Here is a 25,089-nt window from a genome sequence, read left to right as displayed (position 1 = left end):
TTTAAGTTTTTAGAATATTGATTCAGTATCATTACTTATTATAGGTCTATTCAGACTTTCTGTTTCTTCTGGGACAGTTTTGGTTTCGCTGTGGTCAGTTTCGACAAAGTTTTCTTTAGCAAATTGAACATATTTAAAATAGCTGGTTTATTAAAGATTTTATTTATTTATTTGAGAGAGAGAGAGCGAGAGCGCGAGAGCATGAGCAGAGTGGAAATGGACAGAGAGGGATGGAGAAACAGGATTCCCGCTGAGCAGGGAGCCCAATGTGGAACTGGAGCCTGATGTGGTGGGGCTTGATCCCAGGACTCCAGGATCATGAGCTGAGCCAAAGGCAGTTGCTTAATTGAATGAACCATACAGGTGCTCCTAAAATAGCTGATTTAAATCTTTGTCTAGCAAAGAACACTTGGGCTTCCTCACAGACATGGTTTTATTTATTTATTTATTTATTTATTTATTTTTTGACATGGTCTTATTTTTATTGTTTTTTTTTTTCTTCTGTGTGTAGGCCATGCTTTCTTTTTAGGATGCCTTATAATTTTAAGATTTTATTTTTAAGTAATCTCTACACCCAGTGTGGGGCTTGAGCCTATAATCCTGAGATCAAGAATTGCATACTCCACCACCTGAGCCAGCTAGGTACCCCTACGTTACCTTATAATTTTTTGTTGAAAACTGGACATTTTGAATATTATAATGTTACCACTCTGGAAATCAGATTCTCTTCCCTCTCCAGAGTTCACTGTTACAATTTAGAGTTGTTGTTTGTTTAGTTACTGTACTAAGTTTATAGTTTGTATAGTTTGTTTATAGTTTGTACTGTACTAAGTTTGTTTAGTTACTGAAGTCTCTGTTCTATTAGCTTAGTGGTCAGCTAATGATTAAACAGAGATTTTCTTGAATGCCTGGAAAAAAAAAAATCTCCCAGGCTTTGCAGTGGGCTGTTTCTATGTTGGGGTACACCCTTAATAGTCAGGCAATTTACAATTCTGTCTTAGCCTTCTTTTTTTGCTTTTGCAAGGTCAGCCAGAAATGAGACTTTAGGGCCTCCCTAGGGCATGTGCACAGTCGCAGTTATGTGCATGATTTTCTAGATCCCCTAGAGCTTTTCAAGGCTCTATTCCTCAAACCTCATTCTCCAGCCTTTCCTCTCAAGCTTCTTGGGCAGTCTATTATTTGCTCAACCGCTATCAAATGCCTAGTGACAACTGACTAAAACACTGGCCTATAAATGTTTTTGACAGGGACACCTGGGTGGCTCAGTTGGTTAAGCAGCTGCCTTCGGCTCAGGTCATGATCCCGGCGTCCTGGGATCGAGTCCCACATCGGGCTCCTTGCTTGGCGGGGAGCCTGCTTCTCCCTCTGCCTCTGCCTGTGCTCACTCTCTCTCCCTCTCTCTCTCTGACAAATAAATAAATAAATCTTAAATGTTTTTGACAAATACCCCCTGAATAGTGGCTTTAACACTGGGCCAAGTTAACGAGATAAAGACAAGCCTTTTGAGCCCATCCTCCAGGAAGCCACTAGATGGGTCAAAAGAAGTAATTACTGTTTTGTGAGAATCAGGCCTCTTTTGCTCCTGGTACTGGTACTAGTAAAGTAGGCTATTATTTTCCAGAATGCCCCTGAGTTGAAAAGTAGGGGATGGGACTAGGTTAAGTTAAAATGTTAGAAAGCCTGGGGCACCTAGGTTGTTTGTTGTGAGTTTGAGCTCCACACTAGTGTAGAGATTACTTTAATAGACCGAAAAAAAAATTTAGAGAGCTTTCTGTTCCTAGAGATTTAGCTGTTTTTCTTGGCTAAGTGCTCCACGGGTTGCTGCAAGCTTTTGGTTAGTTTTCAGAGTTCCAATAGAGTTGATTCTGAATGTTTTTGCTAGCTTTTTTCATTGCTTATATTGAACAGTAGACTTTTGGAGTTACTTACTCCACCACTTCCCTCATTGTGGGTTTTTTTAAAAAAAGATTTTACTTATTTATTTGACAGAGAGAGAGCACAAGTGGGCAGAGTGGCAGGCAGGGAGAGAGAGAAGCAGGCTCCCTGCCGAGCAAGGAGCCCAATGTGGGACTCAATCCCAGGACCCTGGGACCATGATCTGAGCTGAAGGCAGCTGCTTAACCAACTGAGCCACCCAGGCATCCCTCCCTCATTGTGGTTTTAATAGCTATTTCCTTAAAGAAGAATGAAGTACAAATGTGCTTATTTGTCCTCTGTATATCTTTTTTTTTTTAAGATTTTATTTATTTATTTGGCAGAGAGAGAGAGAGACATAGACCATAAGTAGACAGAGAGGCAGTCAGAGAGAGGGGGAAGCAGGCTCCCTGCTGAGCATAGAGGCCGATGTGGGGCTCCATCCCAGGACCCCAAGATCATGACCTGAGCCGAAGGCAGAGGCTTAATCTACTGAGCCATCCAGGTGCCCCTCTGTATCACTTTTTAAAAAGGTTTTATTTATTTGACAGACAGAGATCACAAGTAGGCAGAGAGGCAGGCAGAGAGAGGGGGAAGCAGGCTCCCTGCTGAGCAGAGCCCCTGATGCGGGACTCAATACCAGGACCCTGGGACCATGACCTGAGCCAAAGGCAGATGCTTTAACGACTGAGTACCCCCCCCCCCACAGGCACCCCACAGGTTTTGCTTTTAATTCTAGTTTTCCATTTTTGTTGCTATAATAGAGAAATAAATGACTTTTTCTATATTTATTTTGAATCCTGTGATCTTTGTTAAATTTACTCAGTTCTATTAGTGTTTTGGTTGATTCCTCAGGATTTGCTACGTAAGTGATCATGACCTGTGTAAATGAAGGCAGATCTATTTCTTCCTTTTGAAACTATATACCTTAATTTTTTTCTTTTTAAGATTTTATTTATCCATTTGTCAGAGAGAGAACACAGCAGGGGGAATGGCAGGCAGAGGGAGAAGCAGGCTCCCTGCCAAGCAAGGAGTCTGATGCAGGACGTGATCCCAGGGCCATGGGATCATTACCTGAGCTGAAGGCAGACGCTTAATTGACTGAGCCTCCCGGGTGCCCCTATAGTATTCTTTTTTGAAATGCTTTTGTTTCAGGCTAAAGCAGACTTCACAAAATAAGTGGTAAATGTTTCCTATTCTACTTTTGGATGAGTTTTGGTAGAACTGATATTCTCTTTTCCTTAAATACTTAGTAGAATTCACCACTGAAGTTACACTGGCTTGGAATTTTCTTTGTTTTGAATGAAGAATTCAAGTTCTTTGACAGAGATATGGCTAGTTAAGTTCTCTTTTTATTTTTTAATGAACTTTAGTAGTTTGTGTCTTTTAATAATTTTATTCATTTCACATAAGTCATCCAATTTATTAGTATACAGATGTTCAAGGAAATCATTTTCCTTTTAATGACAATAGGATATGCTGTGATATATTTTTTATTCTTGATACCTATAATTTGTTTTTTCTTTTCTCTCTCTTTTTAAAAGATTTTTACTTATTTGTCAGAGAAAGAGAGAGAGCGCACAAGTAGGGGGAACTGCGGACAGAGGGAGGAGAAGCAGGCTCCCCACTGAGCAGAGAGTCTGATGTGCGGCTAGATGCCAGAACCCTGGGAATCATCACCTAAGCTGAAGGCAGATGCCTAACCGACTGAGACACCTGTTTTTCTTTTATCTTGAGCCCTTTGGCTAGAAGTTTATAAATTTTCTAGACTTTTTCCCTGAAGAATCAGATTTTGGTTTTTTGATTGTTCTCCATTGCTTTTCTCTTCTCTATTTTACAGTTCTTTTTTTCTATTTTTTTCTTCCTTATGCTATTTTTGGGTTACATTAATCATCTTTTTAAAATTTCTTAAGGTGGAAGCTTAGATCATTGATTCATGACCTTTCTTCTTTTCTACTACAGGCCTTTAAAAGCTATAAATTTACCTCTAAGCACTGTTTTAGCTGTGTCCCACAAATTTCTGGTATGTTATATTTCAATTTTCATTCAATTCCTAATATTTTTAAAGGTCTGTTGTCATGGGTTTTAACCCTTGGGTTTTTAGAATTATGTTATTTACTTTCTAAGAATTCATCAATTTTACAGGTAATTTCTGTTATTAACTTTTATTTAATTTCCAGAGGCCAAAGAGCACATACGATTTATAGTGGTCTTTAAAATTTGCGACATTTATTTTATAGCCCAGGATATGTTCTGATTTTGTGAATGTCTTTTGTGCACTTGAAACAAATATGTTCTGCCACTATTGAGTGGGGTGTTCTATAAATATCAATCAGGTGGAGTTGGTTGATAGAGCTTTTCAGGTCTTCTACATCCTTACTAATTTATTTGTCTGCTTGTTTTATTAATTACTGTAGAACAGACAGAACAATGGTTTTTGTTTTTTACATTTTTAAGTTGTTATTAGGCACATGCACATTTAAAATTGTTCTACCTTCTTGATTAATTGAACTCTTTTTGTTAAGTTTTGTCTCTTTTTTTGGTACTGTATCTTGTTAAGTCTTATGAGTAGTGCTCATGGGATACCTTGTTCCATTCTTTTAGCTTTAACCAGTGGCATTTGCTGAATCAAACAAATTCAGAAAAAGTGGGAGAGAGAGTTGCTAAGCATGATTCCCAGATACTTCGCTAACGTAACTAAGTGGAGAAAAAAATCAGTCATTGTGATAGGAAGAGGCTTATGAGGAAACTAAAAGTTTGGATTTTAATCTGTTCTGTTTTCAGGGGTAATTGGACATACCAGCAAAGATGTAGGTAATATGCATCAAATCCTAAAAGAGAGATATGCCTATGGATATAGATTTCTAAGTCAATGGGAATAAAGAACAAAGGATCAAAGGCAAAATCTCAAACGGAAGGAACACTAAATCTTCCTAAAAGGAGGAGAAATCAGCAAAGGAGACTAAGAAGGAGTGAATGATTCAGAGTGTAAAAGAAAAAGCAAGGAGAATGCTGACTCATATACTAAGGACATAAAGGAGTTTTGAAAATGTGGAAATGGCCAGAAATGTTCAAATTCTGAAAATATCGATCATTAGAAACTTTTTTCAAAGTAGTTTCATAGTAGGAGTATAGTAGTGAAGGCAGATTGAAGTTAGTATGATAATGGATGTGTGATTTTCATAAATGTATAAATGTATGAATACTGATGCAGATTATTTATCTTTAAAAAACATTTCTTATATATTTATTTGAGAGAGAGAGCATAAGCAGGGGATGGGGCAAAGGGAGAGGGACAAGCAGACTCCCTGCTGAGTGCAGAACCTGATGCAGGGCTTGATCCCAGGACCCTGAGATCATGACCCGAGCTGAGGTTAAACACTTAACCAACTGAGTCACCCTAGTGCCCCCGAGGCAGATTATTTTAAAAACAACTTAGACAATCTTGACAATGAGGGGGAGAAAGAAAGGAGGAGGAAAAAAGGTAAATGTGATGATGTCCTTTACCCTTATCTCAGCCTAGTAATTCCTATTTCTCTTTCAAGATTCAACCATAGTTTCTCCTTTATGAGAAAACCCTCCATTCTGAATATAATGTAGTCTACAGCACTCCATAAATTCATTTGTCATGGTACTTAACAACAATATGTTTTAATTATTGTTTTTTTCTACTAGATAGGACTTGACAGCAGGGACTCTGTAACTCCAGTGCCTAATTAGCATCATGTCTGGCACAAAGTATGTGAATTCAGGTTTAATAAATGAGTAATGGATAGATTGAGGTATATGCAGGTTGGGAAGAAGAAGTCAGTGGTGAGGAAGAGATTAAAGGTATTGAAAGCAGAGTTTAGATGTCACTGATGGAACAATGCCTTTAGGTCTGCAAAAGGGGATGGGTTTCAGCACACAGGCAGAGTGATTAGTCTTAAAAAGTGAGGAAGGGATATGTCCACATCTCTTAACAGAATAGAAATGTGAGATTAAAGTGTTTGTACTAAAGGCTCCTTCCTCCTTCCCCTCCAAGAAAGGCGGGAAAAACACTAAGAGGAACTGAGATCTGAGGAGATTGGCAAAGACTTGGAACGAATGTTAAGGCGATTGGGAAAAACCTGATCAAGAAAGGTAAAGGCATTGCCAAACACTGGATAGCAACCAAGTGAACGGGAAACTCTCTCTTCATAGTAACTTTCAGAGATCGTGATTTTTTTTCGCCCCAGTTAGACGCCATTTCCAGCTTTTAGAATCCGAGGGGATGAATTTTAAGATTGATACAGGGTTGAGGGCTGTTGTGGAGGTTGAAAGACAAGTGCGCAGGTGGACGGGATTTGTCTTAGAAAGAGGAAGGGTTATGTCTGCCAGAGTTCAGATGGTGCTTTGGGTATTTGAAATGATAGGCCGTGAGCGAAGAAGGAAAGAAGATGCTAGGCTGGGCTATCCCTCCATCCCTTTAGGGCTCCATCTAAGTTTGTACAGGGGCGGGGCAGGGCTGGGCGAGGGTGTGGAGCGCCAAGGTCTCACCTGTGTGTCCTGGCTCTAACAGCGCTCATAACATCTAGAAGGTGTCGGAGCTAATGCACAGAGACTTAGTGGAGAAGTCTCAGCTTCCGCAGTGACGACAGCGGCGGTGCGACCACTTGATCCTGTCCCCTTCCCAGGCGCAAGCCGGGCTGGGGTTCAGCTTTTAGCGTGGCGTCTTCCCTCCCTCAGGCCGCCAGAAGCCGCCTGACCCGGAAGCTTCCCTGCCGAACCGGAAGCAGAGCCGCGCAGCGACCGGCCGCCGTGGAGCCACCGCCCCCTCTCCGCTTCGCCGCTGTTTGGGGAGCCCGGACCGCGGCGGCGCCGGGTTGCCCTGATGGTCCCCGGCCAGCGGCGGCGGCAGAGGCGGCGGGAGGATGACCTCTCCCCGGGAGCGAGGTGCCGACCTGGCCCGTTTCTACACTGTCACCGAGCCTCAGCGACATCCGAGGGGCTACACGGTGTATAAGGTCACCGCCCGGGTGAGTGCCAGTGTCGGACGGGCATAGAGCCCTGAGCTGGGGCATGAGGGACTAGAGTATGGACCCTGGTTTGGGGGTACCTGACCCTGGGTCAGAGCCTGGGGTGGGACTGGATGCGCCCAGTGCCCGGACACGCGTCGGCGGTGGGGACTTCTGGAAGACAGGGGTAGGGACTGAGTGTTGGATGCTTCAGACTGTGCTATAGAAGGTTGCGTAGTGCCTTTTTCCAGGGTGGGGCAGGCGTTGATGGTTTTAAATTGATGACTCAGACCCTAGCCCAATAGTACTTTCTTTCTGAGGCTGAAATCAGCAGAAGTGGTTTTGCTTGCTTCCCCGGGATAGTGCAGATTGGAAAACTAATTTATGTATTATTTGATTTATGTAATAAAAGATATTTCTTCCCTTGACCTTTCATACAATGTCAGATTTGCAGTGAGGCAGACAGACTCTTGAGAAGGATGTCACTGTTAGGGTCACCAGCCTAGGCCCTCTGTGTCTGGCTGTGTCTTTTTGCCTGAGATTTTCATGATTGGCAGTGGTAAGAGACATAGGAGAAATTCTACTGGGAGTGTATTGTGTGAGTTGTTTGAGGGCCTTTTTAAAAGGTGTGAGGCTCCTTTACATCAACTAACCAATTTTTAATACCCACTTCGTTCATGTTTTATTGCTTTTGCCTTGAGTTTTAAAGAGAATTTGTATCTCCCTTCTTGGAAAAGAATAACAAAAATAAGTCTGAATGTTTGTAACATATGTATGTATATATGAGTATATATTAGTATATTAGGCATGTTGTACATATTATCCAACGGAATCCTACTTTTATTTTATTTATTTTAAGATTTTTACTTATTTATTTGACAGAGATCACAAGCAGGCTGAGAGGCGGTGGGGAGGGGGGGGCTGAAGCAGGCTCCCTGACGAACAGAGAGCCCGATGTGGGGCTCAATCCCAGGACCCTGAGATCATGGCCTGAGCTGAAGGCAGAGGCTTAACCCACTGAGCCACCCAGGCCCCCCCAGAATCCCAGTTTTAATGACGAAGAAACTGAGGTTCAAGGAAGTTTCATAACTTGACCAACTTTACATCATAAGGCAGGTGCGCATGTGGCATTTGAGACCAGTTCTGCATAACTCCAAGTTATATAAAAAGTTAAGAATTGGGAGGCCTGGGTGGCTCAGTTGGTTAAGCGGCTGCCTTCGGCTCAGGTCATGATCCCAGGGTCCTGGGACGAGTCCCACATCGGGCTCCTTGCTCAGCAGGGAAAAAAAAAAAAAAAGTTAAGAATTAACTCTATCATTGTCATTAGTTGTTAAAAAAGAGGTACAGATAGTAGTAATAGTGCAACATACATTTGGAGGATGGTATAATCCTGTGTGTTGGAGAGCTCAGGAAGTAGGATTTGAGAAGAATCTTGAAAGTTAGATAAACAGAGTTTGGGGCATGAAAGTGGTACATGGTTTATGGAAATGGCCCACAGTTCAGACAAATGTGAGAAGATGGGAGGAGCAAATTTATTTAAAGATAAGACCAAGCCTGGTTCTCTCAGAGGGCTGTACTGAGAATTGAGTGAAATTTGTTACTCCTCCTGCTATGCAAATAAGGTTATTACATAGGTGGGCGTGTTAGTTTCAGATTAAGAAAAATTTTCAGATTAAAATTAAGGGACCCTTATTATACCACTCTTGAAACCTTTCTACTTATTGGGCCTTCAAAATCTATACTTGGTTTCCTACATTCTTTATGGAATTAGAACAATTTTCAACATACATAGTGTTCCCTTCACAGCACTGTATTTATTTCTTATGATAGCACCACAGTTATACTGTATTAATCTATTTACATGTCTTTGTCTCTTAGAAGATTTATAGTAGGTCTCTATCATTGGTATTTATTTCCTTTTATATTACCTATGGCAATGTATGGTGCACGGTGTTGAAAAAAATACTGTTCGGTGTTTTCTTCCCTGCTCTAGGCAGCACTCCCAATTAATGTTTAGTTCCAGGCACTAAGTACTATGAGGAATACAAGGCTGAAGAAAGCATGTACCTTTCTTTCAAGGATATTCACAGTAGAAGAGAGTTAACTGGGCTTAAAGAAGTGTAGTACAAGGGATGCCTGGGTGGCTCAGTTGATTAGGCGATTGCCTTCGAATCAGGTCATGATCCCGGAGTCTGGGGATCGAATCCCCCATTGGGCTCCCGGCTCCAGGGAGAGACTGCTTCTCCCTCTGACCTCCCCTCTCATGCTCTCTGTCGCTCTCTCTCTCTCTCTCTCAAATAAATAAATAAAATCTTAAAAAAAAACATGAGGTACAAGATGGAAAATGTTAAATGATGTGAGAGATTACAGAAAAGAGCTACAGGATTTCAGAAGAACGAGAGATAACTCTGGCTCATGGGATCAGGGAATAGATGGCCAAGCCAGACAAGTGGGATGAAAAGGGCATCGTAGGTAGAAGGGTGAATGGGAACAATAGAGCCCATAAAGGCCTGAAGGTGTGCATGTGTGTGGATCTTGATTGAATAGGAAACACTGAGTATGATTCTTATGTTATTTTATTTTATTATTATTATTTTTTATTTGACAGACAGAAATCACAAGTAGGCAGAGAGGCAGGCAGAGAGAGAGGGGGAAGCAGGCTCCCCGCTGAGCAGAGAGTGTGATGCGGAGCTCGATCCCAGGACCCTGGGATCATGACCTGAGCCGAAGGCAGAGGCTTTAACCCACTGAGCCACCCAGGCTCCCCAAACACTGAGTATGATTATTAATTGTAGTCTTACTTCATAGAAGGAAAGGTTAACCTAATTTACGTCTCAAATATCTTTTCTTAAGCCGTGAACTAATTTTTATGACAACAGTTATGACCATGTAAATTAGAATATGAAGTAGCACATTGCCTTAGAAGTAACCAAATCTGTGTAATATGCATGCTACATACTGCTGTGGTTATTTGAACTGGGAAATTGCTTATGTTGTCTTTTTTCTCCTTGTAAATGGCTGCTTCCTCATTTTTTTGTTTTTGTTACAGTTTGTTTTTTCAATTTTAAGGCCTGAGGGTCCACATGGAGATATACTATTAAAAAATAACTATACTTGACACTATAACACAAGTAAAATATTTATTATTTTTTGAAACTTAAGGAGAAAAACATCTTTCCTCAGGAGAATTAACCAAGTAAGTAGTGCTCCCTTGAGAGAACTTCAGGAGGTAAAGATTAGGGATGTCTTCCTAATGTTTCTTACTAGTGATTACTTCTAGCCATAAGGAATAGTCCCTGTATTCTTGGACCTTACAGCATTCTTTATGCAGAAGTAGAAGTAGAATCATGGGAAGTACCATTGTTAAATTTTAGGTAGCATAAGAGCCCTCATCTTTTAAAACCTTTGCATTTCTCTGGAACCTAGCAGGCTTGGATTACCTTATGGCCGGTTTCAGGCTTGCTAACAGATTTCTTAGTTAATTCTGTGTTGTTTCTGAATTTTTTCATCTGGAGTATTTCTGTTAAGAATTAGAAAATTCTTTTATAGATTTCCTTTGATTCTTTAAAGAAGACACAGATATAAAGGAGCCATTAGCGATGTTTCTGGTTGTTTCATCATGCTACATTTACAAAACTCTTCCTGTAATACAGATTTCTCAACAACATTAAGTGAATGGTAATTCTTGGCCTGTATTCTTTCCATGAATTTGGAAAGCAAAAGATACGCTTTAATTTTTAAATGGCAGTGTTGCCTTATGACTACATTTTGTTTATGTTGAGGCATACTTTATGTACAGCTAAGCTCGTCAATTTTAAGTGAGCATTTTGATGAGTTGTGACAAATGTGTATAGTTGTGTAACCACTGCCATAGTCCTCACTGCAGAAGTTCCCTTACGCTCCTTTGTATTCAGTTCCCTCTCCCTACTCTATCCCTAGGCAACCACTGATCAGTTTTCTGTCACTATAGATTAGGTTGTATTTTCTAGAATTTGATATAAAAGGAATCATACAGTATGCATTTTTTGGGGGGGGGTCTGGCTTCTTAACTTAGCATGATTACTTGAGATTCATCTATGCTGTTGTGTGTTTTTATTCTCTTTTATTGTTGACCAGTATTTCATTGTATGGTTATACTACAGTTAATCCATTCTGTTGATGAGCATTTGGATTTTTTCTGATTTTGGCTCTTATAATACAGTTTTCATGAACATTTGTATAGAAGTCCTTGTATAGACATTGGCTTTCATTTTTATTGATGACACACAACCTTGTTTACTATAGCTTTATACTAACATCTGGAAATTAGGTTCTCTTTCTCAAAATTGTTTTGACTGTTCTAGATTGTTTGCATTTTTGTATAAAGTTTAGAATCAGTTTGACAAATTCTGCAGACATACCTACCCATATTTTGATTCGCATTGCATTGAGAATACAGATCAGCTTCTACAGAAGATATCTTAGCAATATTGAATCTTCTGATCCATGAACATGTATCTTCCATTTTTTAGCTCTTTAAGCAGTGTTTTCTAATTTTCAGTGTGCAAGTCTTGTGCATACTTAAAGCAATTTGGGTGTTTTTTCAAGCTGTGAGAATATGTAAGTCCATTTTTTTTTTAACATTTTTATTCACTTATTTGAGAGAGAGAGAGTGACCACAAGCAAGGGGAATAGCAGAGGGAGAGGGAGAAGCAGACTCCCTGCTGATCAGGGAGCCTGATGCGGTACTTGATCCCAGAGCCCCGGGATCGTGACCTGAGCTGAAGGCAAATGCTTAACCAACTGAGCCTCCCAGGCATCCCAGTCCGCGTTTTATATAACAAACACCTACAAGGTGCTTATAGGAGTTAAGCACTGTTCTAATCACTTTATATAAATTAGTGCATTTTCTACAGCAGCCCGATGAGTGGGTGCTACTATTATTCTCACATTATCAGTGAGGAAATTGAGGCACAGAGAAGTTAAGTAACCTAACAAAGGTCACATGGCTAGCCAATGGTGGAGTTTAGATTTGAACACAGGTGGACTGGCCCCAGCCACAGTGCTATTATCCCAGTGCTGTGCTATTGAATACCTATATAAATACACATTTCATTAGATGCTGTGGGTATATGTATGTGGGTGACTGTGTGTCCCCACAGGGCCTTACTGTGGATTGGCAAAAGTGGTGGGTACTTGGGAAATACAGTGACTGTGATAATGTGAACAAAGGGGAGCAGGTAATGAATGGAAGAAATACTTAGCTTGATTTGAATCTGAAAATTGCCATTTCCAAGGCTTCGAATTGGAACACTATTTGTGTTGTTCGGAGGGAACCTGCTTTCAATTACTGACCATATTCTTATATGGCCTTCTTGGGCAAGAGAAAGGAATTATTTGTAGTTTCCCAAGTATGTTAGTACACTTCTCACATACCTTTATGTTAGATGCTGTTCCCTCTGTCTGGAATGCTCGTCTCTTTGCGTTGGTATCCGTACTCATGTGAAGTGTCAGCTACGGCCCGTGTTTCACAGGAAGCCTTTCTTAGATGTGGAACTCCGTGTGTATTATATATTCCTCTGTTAAAGCCTTTATCATAATGTACTTGTTTGCTTCCTTCTTTGAGGGCAGACTGCCTTTTTAACTTTATATTCGTGGTGCCTAGCACAGAGCTGGAGGATAGCAGGGATTTGAGAGAAGGCTGGAAAGAGGCAACATTTTTCTTTTTACGTGTTCCTTTTTAAATCGATATGTGACTTGTTATACATTTCTGTGAATTTTTACACAATAGACTCAAATATCCACCATCATTGTCATCAGGAAACAGAACAATTCCATTATCCCCAAACACTCCCTCATGCTGTCCCTTTACACACTCTCCTCCCTGCCTCTTAGCCCCTTGATGACTATGATCCGCTCTCTACCACTCTACTTCTGTCTTTCTGAGAATGTTGTATAAATAGAATCATCCAGTGTCTAACCTTTTGAGACCGTCTTCTCCCATTTTTTATTGGATTCTTTTCTGTTGAATTTTGGGATTTTATATTTGTTCTGGATGTAAGTTTTTTGGTCAGATATGTGATTGTATCTGTTTTCTCCCAGTGTATAGCTTATCTTTTCATTATTTAACAGTGTCTTTCACAAAGGAAAAAGTTTTAATTTTGGTGAAGTCTCTCTTTTTTTTCTTGTATGAAGTGTGCTTTTAGTTTTATCTAAAAATTCTTTACTAATCCCAGGTCACAGAATTTCCCTCCAGTGTTTTATTTGAGAAGATTTAGTGTTTTGCATATAGCATTTAGCTCTGTGATCCATTTTGGGTTTATTTTTGTATAAGGTGTGAGGTTTAGGCAGAACATGCATATGGATGTTTAATTGCAACAAAACACTTTATTTAAGAGGCTAGCCCTTTTTTTATTGAACTGTTTTTGCATCTCTGTCAAAAATCAATCAGCAGTATGTGTGTGGATCTGTTTCTGAATTCTGTGTGTTGTTTCATACCACACTGTCTTGAACAAGAGTGGGGAAAGTGAACATCTTTGCCTTGTTCTGATCTTAGGAGGAAAGCATTCAGTCTTTTTCTCTTAAGTATGATATTCACGGGGCGTCTGGGTGGCTCAGTGGGTTAAAGCCTCTGCCTTCGTCTCGGGTCATGATTCCAGGGTCCTGGGATCAAGCCCCACATTGGGCTCTCTGCTCAGCAGGGATCCTGCTGTATGCGAAAAATGTTAGTAAGTAGGTTTTTTTTTTTTTTTAAGATCTTATTTATTTATTTATTTAGAGAGGATGTGAACAGGGGGAGGAGTGGCAGGCGAGGGAGAAAGAGAATCTCAAGTGGACTCTGCACTGAGAGTGGAGCCCTAGGTGGGGCCCCATCTCACTATCCTGAAGACATGACCAGAGCTGAAATCAAAGAGTTGGATGCTTAATCGAATGAGCCACCCAGGCGCCCCTAGTAAGCAGGTTTTAAAAAATGTAAGTCAATCCTGTTTTCATTTTGTATGTGGACAACTTACATGTTCAGGTAGTAAGATTTTGTGTTAAACAGCAAACTTTAACAGTAATGATTTTGATTTTCCTTGAAATTAGATTGGAAAACAGTTTACCTTAGAGTAGTGCCATTACAGTTGGTAAATTTGTAGTGAGAAGTACATCTTAACATTTACTGAGTATCCAAAGGTAGCTGTTATAGTAAAGGTGCTGTTATAGTTTCTTTATTCTCTCTTTAGATTTTGGGATTTTAATGATGTAGAAAGCAATCATTCCTTCAACATATTACTTTTATAAAAACTTGTTAGGAAGTGGAATGTCAAAATTTTTCCCATTGACTTAACTGTCTTATGTGGAAGTTCTTTCATTCCAGAGAACTAAACAGTGTTGTAAAATATCTAATTATGGTTTGTGCAGGTGCTGTCTCTTGGGTCCAGACTACCTGGCTGGCAGGTGATTAACCAACCCAAATATTCTTGCCAACCAGTGACACCTGCAGCTCTGCAGGGAAAAGAGGCAGAGGAACTGAGATGCAGGTGATGGGGTAGGAGGGAGGTTGAGTTTGCTAGGAGGACACTTGCCTACGGGAGCTGGGCACTTTGAGGTACCTTTTATTTTTGTCAGAGAGTGTGTGCGTGCGCGCTTGTGTATGTTTGTATGAAATGCAGTTTAAAGGTGTAAATATGTTTATATGAAAGTATAGATTTTATGAAAGTCAAATGCGTGAAAGTCAGGATTGTGTGCATTACATTGATGAATGTGCCATTTGGTTTTACCTGATCACCACAATGGGAAATGTTTAGTGTAGTATAGCCGTACTTTTTTTTTTTTCTTTTTTAAAAAATTTTATTTATTTATTTGACAGACAGAGGTCACAAGCAGGCAGAGAGAGAGGAGGAAGCAGGCTTCCCGCTGAGCAGAGAGCCCAATGTGGGGCTCGATCCCAGGACCTTGGGAGCATGATCTGAGCTGAAGGCAGAGGCTTTAACCCGCTGAGCCACCCAGGCGCCCCATAGCCCTACATTTTTGTATATCCAGTTATTCCCATCCCATATTTGGGGAGTTGTATCTTTGAGAGGTGAAGAGAGAGCATGTGCCCCCCCCCCCCCGCCCTTTTCCTGTTTGGTTTTTTGTATCTTGACACTTGGTTTTAAAAAAATGTTACTTTTGTAAATCCTTTATCCTTTTGGCTCTATGTTCAGACTGGTAGCTGAGTAGCCATCAGAAGATTTGACTGTAATAAATTGCTCATAAAAGTAGCTTCTTAAAATTTATATTTAACTAATTAATTAACTAAAATTTATATTTAACTAATTTAACTACTTGATTCTACAGGGACTAATTTTGTGATCCTTTTTTGTAAGCCATATAATAGATTTGACTGATTTTTGTAGTTCTGTTTTCCAGGAGTTACCTTTCAATCTTCCGAAGAAGACAGTTGTTTTGTGTGAATCTGAGTTAAGAGGGTGATTTCAAATCACAGTTATGATGGTAATTAGATAAATGAGTATTTTAGACTTGATTTTTAAGGAAAGTTGGTAATAATAAGATAAAACTGAAAAGGATCTACAGGACCTAATGACTGTTATGATCTGTTGATTATCATTATTTTTTAAAAATATTTTTATTTATTTATTTGACAGAGATCACAAGTAGGCAGAGAGGCAGGCAGAGAGAGAAGAGGAAGCAGGCTCCCTGCTGTGCAGAGAGCCCACTACAGGACTCGATCCCAGGACCCTGAGATCATGACCTGAGCCGAAAGCAGGGGCCTAACCCACTGAGCCACCCAGGCGCTCCCTGATCTGTTGATTATTATGGGCCTGAGCTAGTCCAAGCCCTAACTTCAGGTCTTTTTTTTTTTTTTAAAGATTTTATTTATTTATTTTTCAGAGAGGGAGAGAGAGCAGGCACAAGCCAGGAGAGCTGCAGGGTGAGGGAGAAGCAGATCTCTGCTGAACAAGGAGCCTGATGTGGGACTCTGTCCCAGGACCCTGGGATCCTGACCTTGGCCAAAGGCAGACACTTAACTGACTGAGCCACCCAGATGTCCCCTTCAGGTCTTTGTTTTATTTTTTTTTTTTTATTTTTTTTATTTTTTAAAGATTTTATTTATTAATTTGACACAAAGAGATCACAAGTAGGCAGAGAGGCAGGCAGAGAGAGAGGGGGGGAAGCAGGCTCCCTGCTGAGCATAGAGCCCGATGTGGGGCTCGATCCCAGGACCCTGGGATCATGACCTGAGCTGAAGGCAGAGGTTTTAACCCACTGAGCCACCCAGGCGCCCCAGGTCTTTGTTTTAAAGATAGGAAAGAGGACTCATTTTAAGGTTGCTTTCTCTTTGGTTTATTACTGAACTGGCAAAAAAGCAGTTCTTGGCTAGTACCAAAGCCTGTAATCAGACCTCTTTCTTCTTAGCTCCTTCTCTTCTGTCAAAGCACTTTTTCAGCTGCTATTTTTGGTCAACTTCAATTTCTCTGTAAAAGACAAAATGGATTTACCTAAGAGGCAACAGGAATATTACTTGCATACTTGGAATTTTAATCTTTAGAAGGGCTGATTTAGTTGTGTCCTGGAAGGGTTATTTTGTTTTATTTATTTTTTAAAGATTTTATTTATTTATTTGAGAGAGAGAGAGAGTGAGAGAGAGTGTGAGAGGGGAAAAGGTCAGAGGGAGAAGCAGACTCCCCATGGAGCTGGGAGCCTGATGTAGGGCTCGATCCTGGGACTCAGGGATCATGACCGAAGCCGAAGGCAGTCCCTTAACCAACTGAGCCATCCAGGCACCCAGGAGTACTTTGTTTTAAATCATGGAGTTCTGAGATCCAGTCTCGTCTGTAACTGAATGATATGAGTACTATTAGTATGTGACTATATGCTCTTGGGCTTGGTTATCTCATCCCACCAGGCAGGATTGTTGTGGTGATTAAATGAAGTAGAGGAGTTAATTTCTTTGCACAGTAAGAGATAGTGACCTTCACTGTAAGCTGTTATTTGTTTTAAGTAAATTCAGAATTTGCTGTTGGCATTAACAGGGGCAGATGGACTATTAACATTGCAGCAGCATTACCCAGCTGTATTCCAAATTTAGTGGGTGTTGCACTAGATAAATAAAATAATAGTAGATAACATATGATAAAAATAAAAAGTTCACTGGGTAGATATTACATATTTTCCTTTTGAAGATATGCTATGCATGATAATGTATTAAAGACTTTGAGAAATTCTGCTCTAAAAAATATCTCTACTGAATTGATCATTAAGCCCTGATTTGAGAGCACTGATTTTAAAGAATATTGATATTCCATACTACATGGTTTGTGAAGCACTGCTTTAGGGTAATAATTTTGAAGATGACCTGGTGATACAATTCTTTATACCAAGAGGCTGTACGATACATGTATATGTGATAGGTAATGCTTATAAGTGGAAATTTATGAAATTTAAACAAAAGAAAGCACTGGTTTAAGTTCCATTTTTTTCCCTGGCATTTATTGGATGAATTTTATGACAAAATACTGAAATTCACCCCGAAAAAATGTTACTAAATGCTAGCTAGCAACCTATATCAGAGGGAATTTAGTTTTGTTTTTTTTTAGAGTTGATGTTACTTGTTAAAATAATTGCTAATAAAGCTTTATGAGTTATCAAAATCTGGGTCTGAGGGCTCAGTTTGTTCATTTTCATTATGATCCTATTCTTTCTTCAGATTTCTGATTGATATTCTTATTTTTCACCAATTTACATTCCTGCTGAAGAGAATTACATAGTTAGAAAGAGTTGGACATTTGGGCTCAATGTGTGTTATCCTAACTAACCCTTTTGTGTTTTTGAGTTCCATCTCAGGGGACACATTCTTAACTATTTAAATAAGATTATATAATTGGGAATACTGAATCTCTTATAGAGGGGTGCCAAGTGGTTGAACTTGCTAATGTATTTGCCAAGTGATTATATTTTTATAATATAGTGATGTAGAAATCTGATCCAGTGTATTTTCTGTTCAGTATCTAGAATTCTAGAACAGTTCAGTATCTAGAATTGGAGTAGGCACACATATTTCTTGAATGAGTAAGTCAAAGAATAAATAAAATCTGAGGGTGGCAGGGTTTGTGGAAGTAAGTAAACTTAATTATTTCTGAAAATATTACAGATAATTTGAGGGATACAGTACAGTATAGTGGAAAGAGCACTGGGCCAGGAGTCAGAAATCCAAGTTCTAGGGGTGCCTGGGTGGCTCAGTGGGTTAAAGCCTCTGCCTTTGGCTCAGGTCATGAAGTCAGGGTCCTGGGATCGAGCCCCACATCAGACTCTCTGCACAGCGGGGAGCCTGCTTCCCCCTTTCTCTCTGCCTACTTGTGATCTCTTTCTCTCTGTCAAATAAATAAATAAAAATATATAAAAAAAAAAGAAATCCAAGTTCTAATTATAAATCTAAAGGGGAAGAGTCATGTGACATTATGCAAGTCTCTGGCTCTTGTTTCCTCATTGGTAAAAGGGAGACTTATAATAACCACTCCTGCCTAGCTTATAGGTTGTTGAGGGAATAAAATGAATCATTAATAAAATGCTTTGTAAATATAAATGTACAAAGTCAGGCTTTTTTCCTTTTCCATGCCTAGCACAGTACCTTGAACAGTATTAGCACTAGTATAGACCTTCTTTCTTAATCCTGAAAGGGAGACTAAGAAACAGAGTCTCGGACTGATTCTTGGAATGCTCACAGATTGTTGGGGGATAGAAGGAGGAAGAGGAACCTGCAGAAGAGAAGCAAAAGAACCAAGGAGGAAAGAGGAGAGTCAGGAAAGTGTAGTCCTATACTTTCCAGGCATGGTTTTCACTAAGATTTGCTTATGCTCTTGAGGAAAGGGATAGTTAATACTTGGCAAGTAGGTTTTGATTTAATTTTCTGAACTCCACCTGAGTAAAATCCTCTGTCCCTTTACATGAGAAGTATTTGAGGGTGAAGAGAAGTTCTTGGAAACTTAAAGACCTTTGCTTAGATAGTTTAAGAATACTTAAACTTTGGTTTTCCATATTTTCTATACTGTGAATAATTTTTTATCATGAAAACATTGAAAGTCTTAAATCACTCGGCTGGTTTTTTTTTTTTTTTTTCAAGATTTTATTTATTTATTTGACAGAGAGGGACACAACGAGAGAGGGAACACAAACAGAGGAGTGGGCGAGGGAGAAGCAGGCTTCCCACAGCGCAGGGATCTCGATGTTGGGTTCAGTCCTAGGACCCTGGGATCAGGACCTGGGCCGAAGGCAGCCGCTTAACAACTGAGCCACCCAGGCGCCCCTTTCTTTTTTTTTTTTTAAGATTTTATTTATTTATTTGAGAGAGAGACAGTGAGAGAGAGCATGAGAGGGGAGAAGGTCAGAGGGAGAAGCAGACTCCCCATGGAGCTGGGAGCCCGATGCAGGACTCGATCGTGGGACTCTGGGATCATGACCTGAGCTGAAGGCAGCCGCTCAACCAGCTGAACCACCTAGGTGCCCTGGGCGCCCCTTTCTTGATGGGTTCTGGGATGACAGTGTGGTCTGGACAGTGAGCATCCAGTGTCAGGGAAAGGTCTAGTATAAAGTGCTTCCTGACGCATTGCTTAGCACATTGGTGTTTTCGGAGATACTAAAATAAGTTTGGGAAATACAGCCCTCCTCCTTCACTTTGCATTTCTTCCTCACCTCAACTGCTACCCCCTTACACGTATCACTAGACTGTGAGGTCCATGAAGGTGTGATTGCAGGGGCTTTGTCCTATTCACCATTGTAGCAGCAGCACACAGAACTCCGTGAGCCATTGAGACTGTAAATGACAAATCATAATCAAATCGGTTATTTCTGGGGCACCTGGGTGGCTCAGTTGGTTGTTGGTGTGTCTGAGCATTGTGGCTGCTTTTTTTAAAATTGGAATTTTTATTGAGCGAATTGTAGATTTATGTACAGTTGTAAGAAATAATATGGAATCATCCCTTGCATACTTCGGGTATAGCTGCTTTTTTTCTTCTACCTTATATGTAGCCTGGGAAGCGGGTAGACAAGCTTGTTAGAATTGTGTCAGGTAAGAGTGAAGCCAGGGCGTTCTCTTAGGAATGTAATGCACGAACTTTAGTGTGTGGGCTCTTTTTTTAGCTGCCTTTTCCTTAATTTTTTAGCATGTGTTTCAGATGGTGAAGTTATTATATAGCTGAACTCTTTGTAAGTGATATAATACAGTATTTATTTTCCTTTAAACAAATTCATTTCTCAGATACTGTTGAAATTAATTATACAAATGTGGAATCTTAAATTTTGGTAATGATGAGATATTTCTGTGTATGTTTTGTTTTAGGTTGTTTCACGAAGAAATCCAGAGGATGTCCAGGAGGTAACACACTTATACATATGAAAATTATATTTTATATATTTGACAGAAATTTAATTAAATGCTTTGTTGAGGAAACAGAATTGTTGGTATGTCTGTCTTCATATTTATGTGTTTGCCTGGAGATTATCTTTAGCTCACAAAACAGCAGCTGAAGTTGCTTTTTCAGATCTATTAAGTACAGGTTAAGCTTAATAGGTGTTAAGTTATACAAGGAAGGATTTAAGGAATTATAGTGCTATTTAATAACGTGATGGTTATTATGTTATGGTTATTACGTTATTACGTAATACGTAATTGCGTTATTACGTTACGTTACGTTACGTTTCTGATAACTAACATTCGTACGATTTTAGTATTAAGAGCTATTATCTATTTCAGAATCATGGTAACTTTAATAAAAAGGAAAGAACATTTGGTAACTAATATTAATTTTAAAGATCATAATTAATTATGGGGCCCTGTATACCTTCACTTTTATATTGAGTTGACATGTTGACACCTTGGAAAACTGCTTTGGGTATAGATACTGGGTATAGTGTTTCTTTTTTAAATTTGTAGTTGTTTTGCTACAACTCTTTCTCTCTAAAATTATACCAGCTTGTGTGTTTTTGCTTAAAACTATGGAATTCTTTATTTGTAATTACTTTTTGTTTGTTATATGCCTTTAGGAATCCTTATCCAGTAAGGATAGCTACAATGATAGCTTGCTTGTTTTAACGTTTTTTGATTTACTTTCATTTTGGTCCCTGTTCATTTACACTGTATTAGAAGGACATATGTTGGGGATTTTTTTTCTTACTAAAGTGTTTAAAAAAGACATTATAAATTGGCAGTCTTAATTCCGCAACAGTTTTTTTCCCCCATTTGAATTTTAATGTCTTTAGATGGAGTATATATTTTCTAACAAGCCCCACTACTCCTTACTTAACAAACCTGGCTTGATTTGTACATTTAAATGGATTGTTTGGTACTGGTTGGTTTGAGTGTATGGCATCAGGTTTAGACAATATTTGAACTTTTATACATTAGCATTTCTTGCTATACTTAATCCAATATTTGTTTTGAGTTCAATAAAACACAATTTTGAAAGATTTCATATTATTTTTCTTAGGGGTTTTAAGATATCTCACTTTCCCCTCTCAATAACCAGGAAGACGATATTGTAATACAGTTTTTGGGAAGAAAAAGATGTATGTATTTCTATATCTGTATCCTTCCAAAATGGAAATGAACGTAATTTGCACCATTGTATTAAGTACTCTCTCTACTTAAGTGTCAGTTGGCTAGTATGGACTTTCTTTAGAGTTCTTCTAATTATGTTGAATTAATAGTCAGTACAGGCTGTTGTGCTTTTGAAATTTTACAACTCTTAAAATTAAAGATGGGTTGTGTTTCCTTTGAATACATTGTCTGATTGCTATGCTGTAGTCTGTAGCTTGATGTTCCCATTTTCCAGGGAGAATCCTGAACCAACTTATCCATGAACATACTCTCTGCCATTTCCTTAATCCTTTTTTGGGGAAAACTCTTTTATAATAACAACTGTTGGTGAGCCATTCATCAGAAAACTCTTGTAAGTGTCCTTTAGTTAGATGATTGCATGGTTCTTTGTTAGAAATGGTGTAAAAATTTTTAAAAATGTCTTCTGTCTTGCCAGCTTCTTGAAATATAAAATAACCTTGAAATTGTAACACTTTGGCTTCTCATGTATTTCAAATGTTGGAATTCTCATTTAGGAGAGAAATTTGCTACCTAGAGTTTGTTTCCATTTCCTTTCCTTTCACTTTCTCTCCTATTAAGGGACTCATGTAGGTACTGCTTTAGAATTTAGTCAGGCTTCCCAAGAGCTATTGAGGATTAGAAGATGTCCTGTTAATCTAACTAAATATAGGGCTAATAATATGCTATCCTTATAAAACTGGAGATGTATTGTTGGTTTTCTTTTAGAGATGTGTTCACACACATTGGTACATCCTGCCTGGTAGCAGTGTTTTCTTTCTAAGAGTGCTGAACTATTCACGTGGAGGAAATAATTTAAAATTATCCAGGATAGATTTCTTTTACAAAATTTTACCCTTCAAAAATTCCCTCTAAATTCTTACTTATTTAGAGCAGCATGGGGTGGGGCTCCTGGTTGGCTCATTCAGTTAAGCATCTGACTTTGGCTCAGGTCATGATCTCAGGGTCCTGGGATCATGCCCCATATAGGGCTCCCTGCTCAGTGGAGAGCCTGCTTCTCCCTCTTCCTCTGCTGCTCCCCCTGCTTGTGCTGTCTCTCTCTCTCTCTGTGTCAAATAAATAAATAAAATCTTAAAAAAAAAAAAAAAAGAACAGCATGGGAAACTCTGAGGGGGACAGCAACAGTTAATGTGGCCTCTGGTTCAGTAGTTTCTCTAAAGCATGAACACCTGCAGAAGGTTAAAGAAAGAACTAGAAATGTTGTGCCCTTCCTCTCGTACCTTTTTCAAAACGTAACCTATACCTCTGTTTCTCTATAGGTAGTAGATTTCACTGGTGAAATTTGGGAAAAGAAGAACTGAAATAGAACTTTCTATGTATCACGTCAGAAATCTGTTAAATCATTTCGTAAATGAAATAGTTTGATAAAGACCATTTGAGAACATTTAAAATGTGCCAAGGGAAAGAAAAGGCTCTTGGAAAGGGGAGAAAGAAAATCTGAAAGCAAATATGGTAGTGATGCTGGTTGCAAGAAAAGATGACCCGGCAACTTTAAAATACCGTGTGAGAGGACAAATTGAGTGGTTTAGTTTATAGGGTCTACAGGTTTTTGCTATCATTAAGTGAAATTATCTGAAAGGTAAACATTTATTTTGTGTAAAAATTATTTAAGGGTATGTATTTAATGAAAGTTAAGCTTTTACTAAATTCATAGTATATATATGACAGTCACTGAATTAATATTTATTTGAGGGATTTTATGCAAAGTAACTTTAATGAGTTTAAGGAATTTTTGCAGGAGTTGGTTCATAGAACAGTAGTTGTTACACAGTTTTGTTTTTTTTTTTCTAGTAGGAAGGAATTACTAGAGAAAATTTTTGCGTGCATTTTTTGGGACTTTGTGTAGTCCAGTTATAAACATCAATACTGCTAACGTAATGGAAATGTGCTTTTGCTCACTTTTCCATTTTGAAGATTTCTAGAAATGTCCACAGTTAAAAGGAGTATGAAGAAAAGGAGGCAGTAGGTGGTGACATTTTGTGATGTGTTGGTTTTCTGCATTTCTTGAGAGTTTATATTTGCTCTTGGTTATTTTGGTTCTATAGTTCCAGTGTTGAGAATAAGGAGGATGTGAATGAATAAATTAGGCATGATGAAAAAGGAGTCTCACCTTGGAGGCTCTAATTCTTACTCTGAAAGACTGTATGCTAGTTTATAGACCATGTTGTTATTATCATTATTGTGATTAAGTTATTAAGTTTTGCCCCTTAAGTTAACTCTGCCTTTACTTAAAAATGACCCTAACTAGAATAGAAATTTTATCTGCAGATTTGTTTCCACGGACTAGTCTTTTGCATAGCTCTCGTTTCTAGTTTATAATGGCTTTAAGGATGGCATTTATGTAAGGTTACTTTTGCAAGCTCATCACCCATTTCTTCCTTAAGCCTTTGGCAGCATGGTACCACCACAATTTGATCTATTTTAAAAATATAAAAATAGCACTGTTTTTTTCCTCTGTGACAGAATTATTTTCGTGTATCAAAATTAGAAATTACAGAGAAGCAAAAAATATGAAAATTAAAATCACTTGTAATCTCACTGTCCTGAGACCATTTACTTTTTAGGTATTGGTTTGGCTGTCTTAGTTATTGGTTCCTCTTGCTCTTTTACCTCAGTCACTTATATTTTATTTTATTTTTTTCACTTACATTTTAAAATAAAATCTTTTTTTCCATCCAAGTGGTCTGTCTCATGGCACAACCAAGCTTTTTAAACACCTACGTTGCACTTGGTTTCCTCTTCCTTACTTCTGGCTGATTTCTCAATGTTAGGGTTCCCCATTATTTTGTCCTTAGACTCCTCATCTTGTTATAAATGCTGAGAAAAGCCTTCCTGAGTGATTGCCACCTTTCTGCTGGTAATTACCAAATGAATACATCTTGCTTAGTTTGCTCTCTTGAACCCCAAACCTGTGCCAAATATGTCTAAAATTGAACTTTGTTCTTACCTTAAAAGTTCCCTGTCTCCTTTTCTTCACCTTAGAGAATGGCACCACTATTTATCCGGTTGCAAGAGCCCAAATTCTAGTGATTATATTTGGCATCTCACTTTCCTTTTGAAAACTTCATCCCCAGTCCCTTCTCTCTCTTTATTTTTGTTGATCTGATCACTACTTGCCTTCAGTGTACTTACTTAAGATAACACCTTCCATAGGTGCTCCTTTCTTAACACCCTTGGGCTTCCCTTGTCCACATTTGTCACACCGTCTTGTGACACAGTTACTGTGTTGGCTTGTCCTGCCCACTTAGACTGGAAGTCTTTGAAGGCAGGGTCTGCATTTCTCGTTTCTTCATCCTCTGTGCTAACACAGAGCCTGGCACAGAGTAGGGACATGAAAATACTTGTTTTGGTGACTATTTTTGTTGTTGAGTTAATGGATAAAAGGAAGCCTTGGAAGGAGGCAGTTTAAATTAATTCATATTATAATCTGACTTGTTTTCTGGGATTATAACTATAGTAAAAACAAGAAGCTCATCATGGTAGAATTTTTGGTAGTATATGATAAAGTTTAGTGAAGAATTTCCTATATCCAGAGAATAAATTTTTTGACATGAGTCTCTTAAATCTCACTTGATTACCTGCTTGGCCTAAGATTTGCTTATTATTAGCATTATGTTCTGTTGT

The 25,089-nt window shown here is 38.9% G+C and overlaps 1 protein-coding gene across 5 annotated transcripts in view; it reads left to right on the top strand.

Annotated features, from left to right (window-relative positions):
• The first annotated feature begins 6,652 nt into the window (after positions 1 to 6,652).
• RPS6KC1 (ribosomal protein S6 kinase C1) overlaps positions 6,653 to 25,089 on the top strand; it is a 178,413-nt gene continuing 159,976 nt past the window's right edge. For 2 of the 5 annotated variants that reach the window (XM_080824321.1, XM_080824320.1), the window contains exons 1-2: positions 6,664 to 6,911; positions 20,191 to 20,226. In XM_080824321.1, the coding sequence (XP_080680447.1) occupies positions 6,807 to 6,911; positions 20,191 to 20,226 (141 nt within the window). In that variant the 5' untranslated portion in view covers positions 6,664 to 6,806. Of the gene's footprint in view, positions 6,912 to 20,190; positions 20,227 to 25,089 lie in introns of all 5 variants that reach the window. The other 3 variants (XM_080824319.1, XM_080824318.1, XM_080824322.1) reach the window with 2 other exon arrangements.

The sequence above is a fragment of the Martes martes genome (assembly GCF_963455335.1).
Source record: "Martes martes genome assembly, chromosome: 15".
In the NCBI taxonomy this organism is placed as follows: Eukaryota; Metazoa; Chordata; class Mammalia; order Carnivora; family Mustelidae; genus Martes; species Martes martes.
This window is presented reverse-complemented; position numbering and strand designations above follow the sequence as displayed.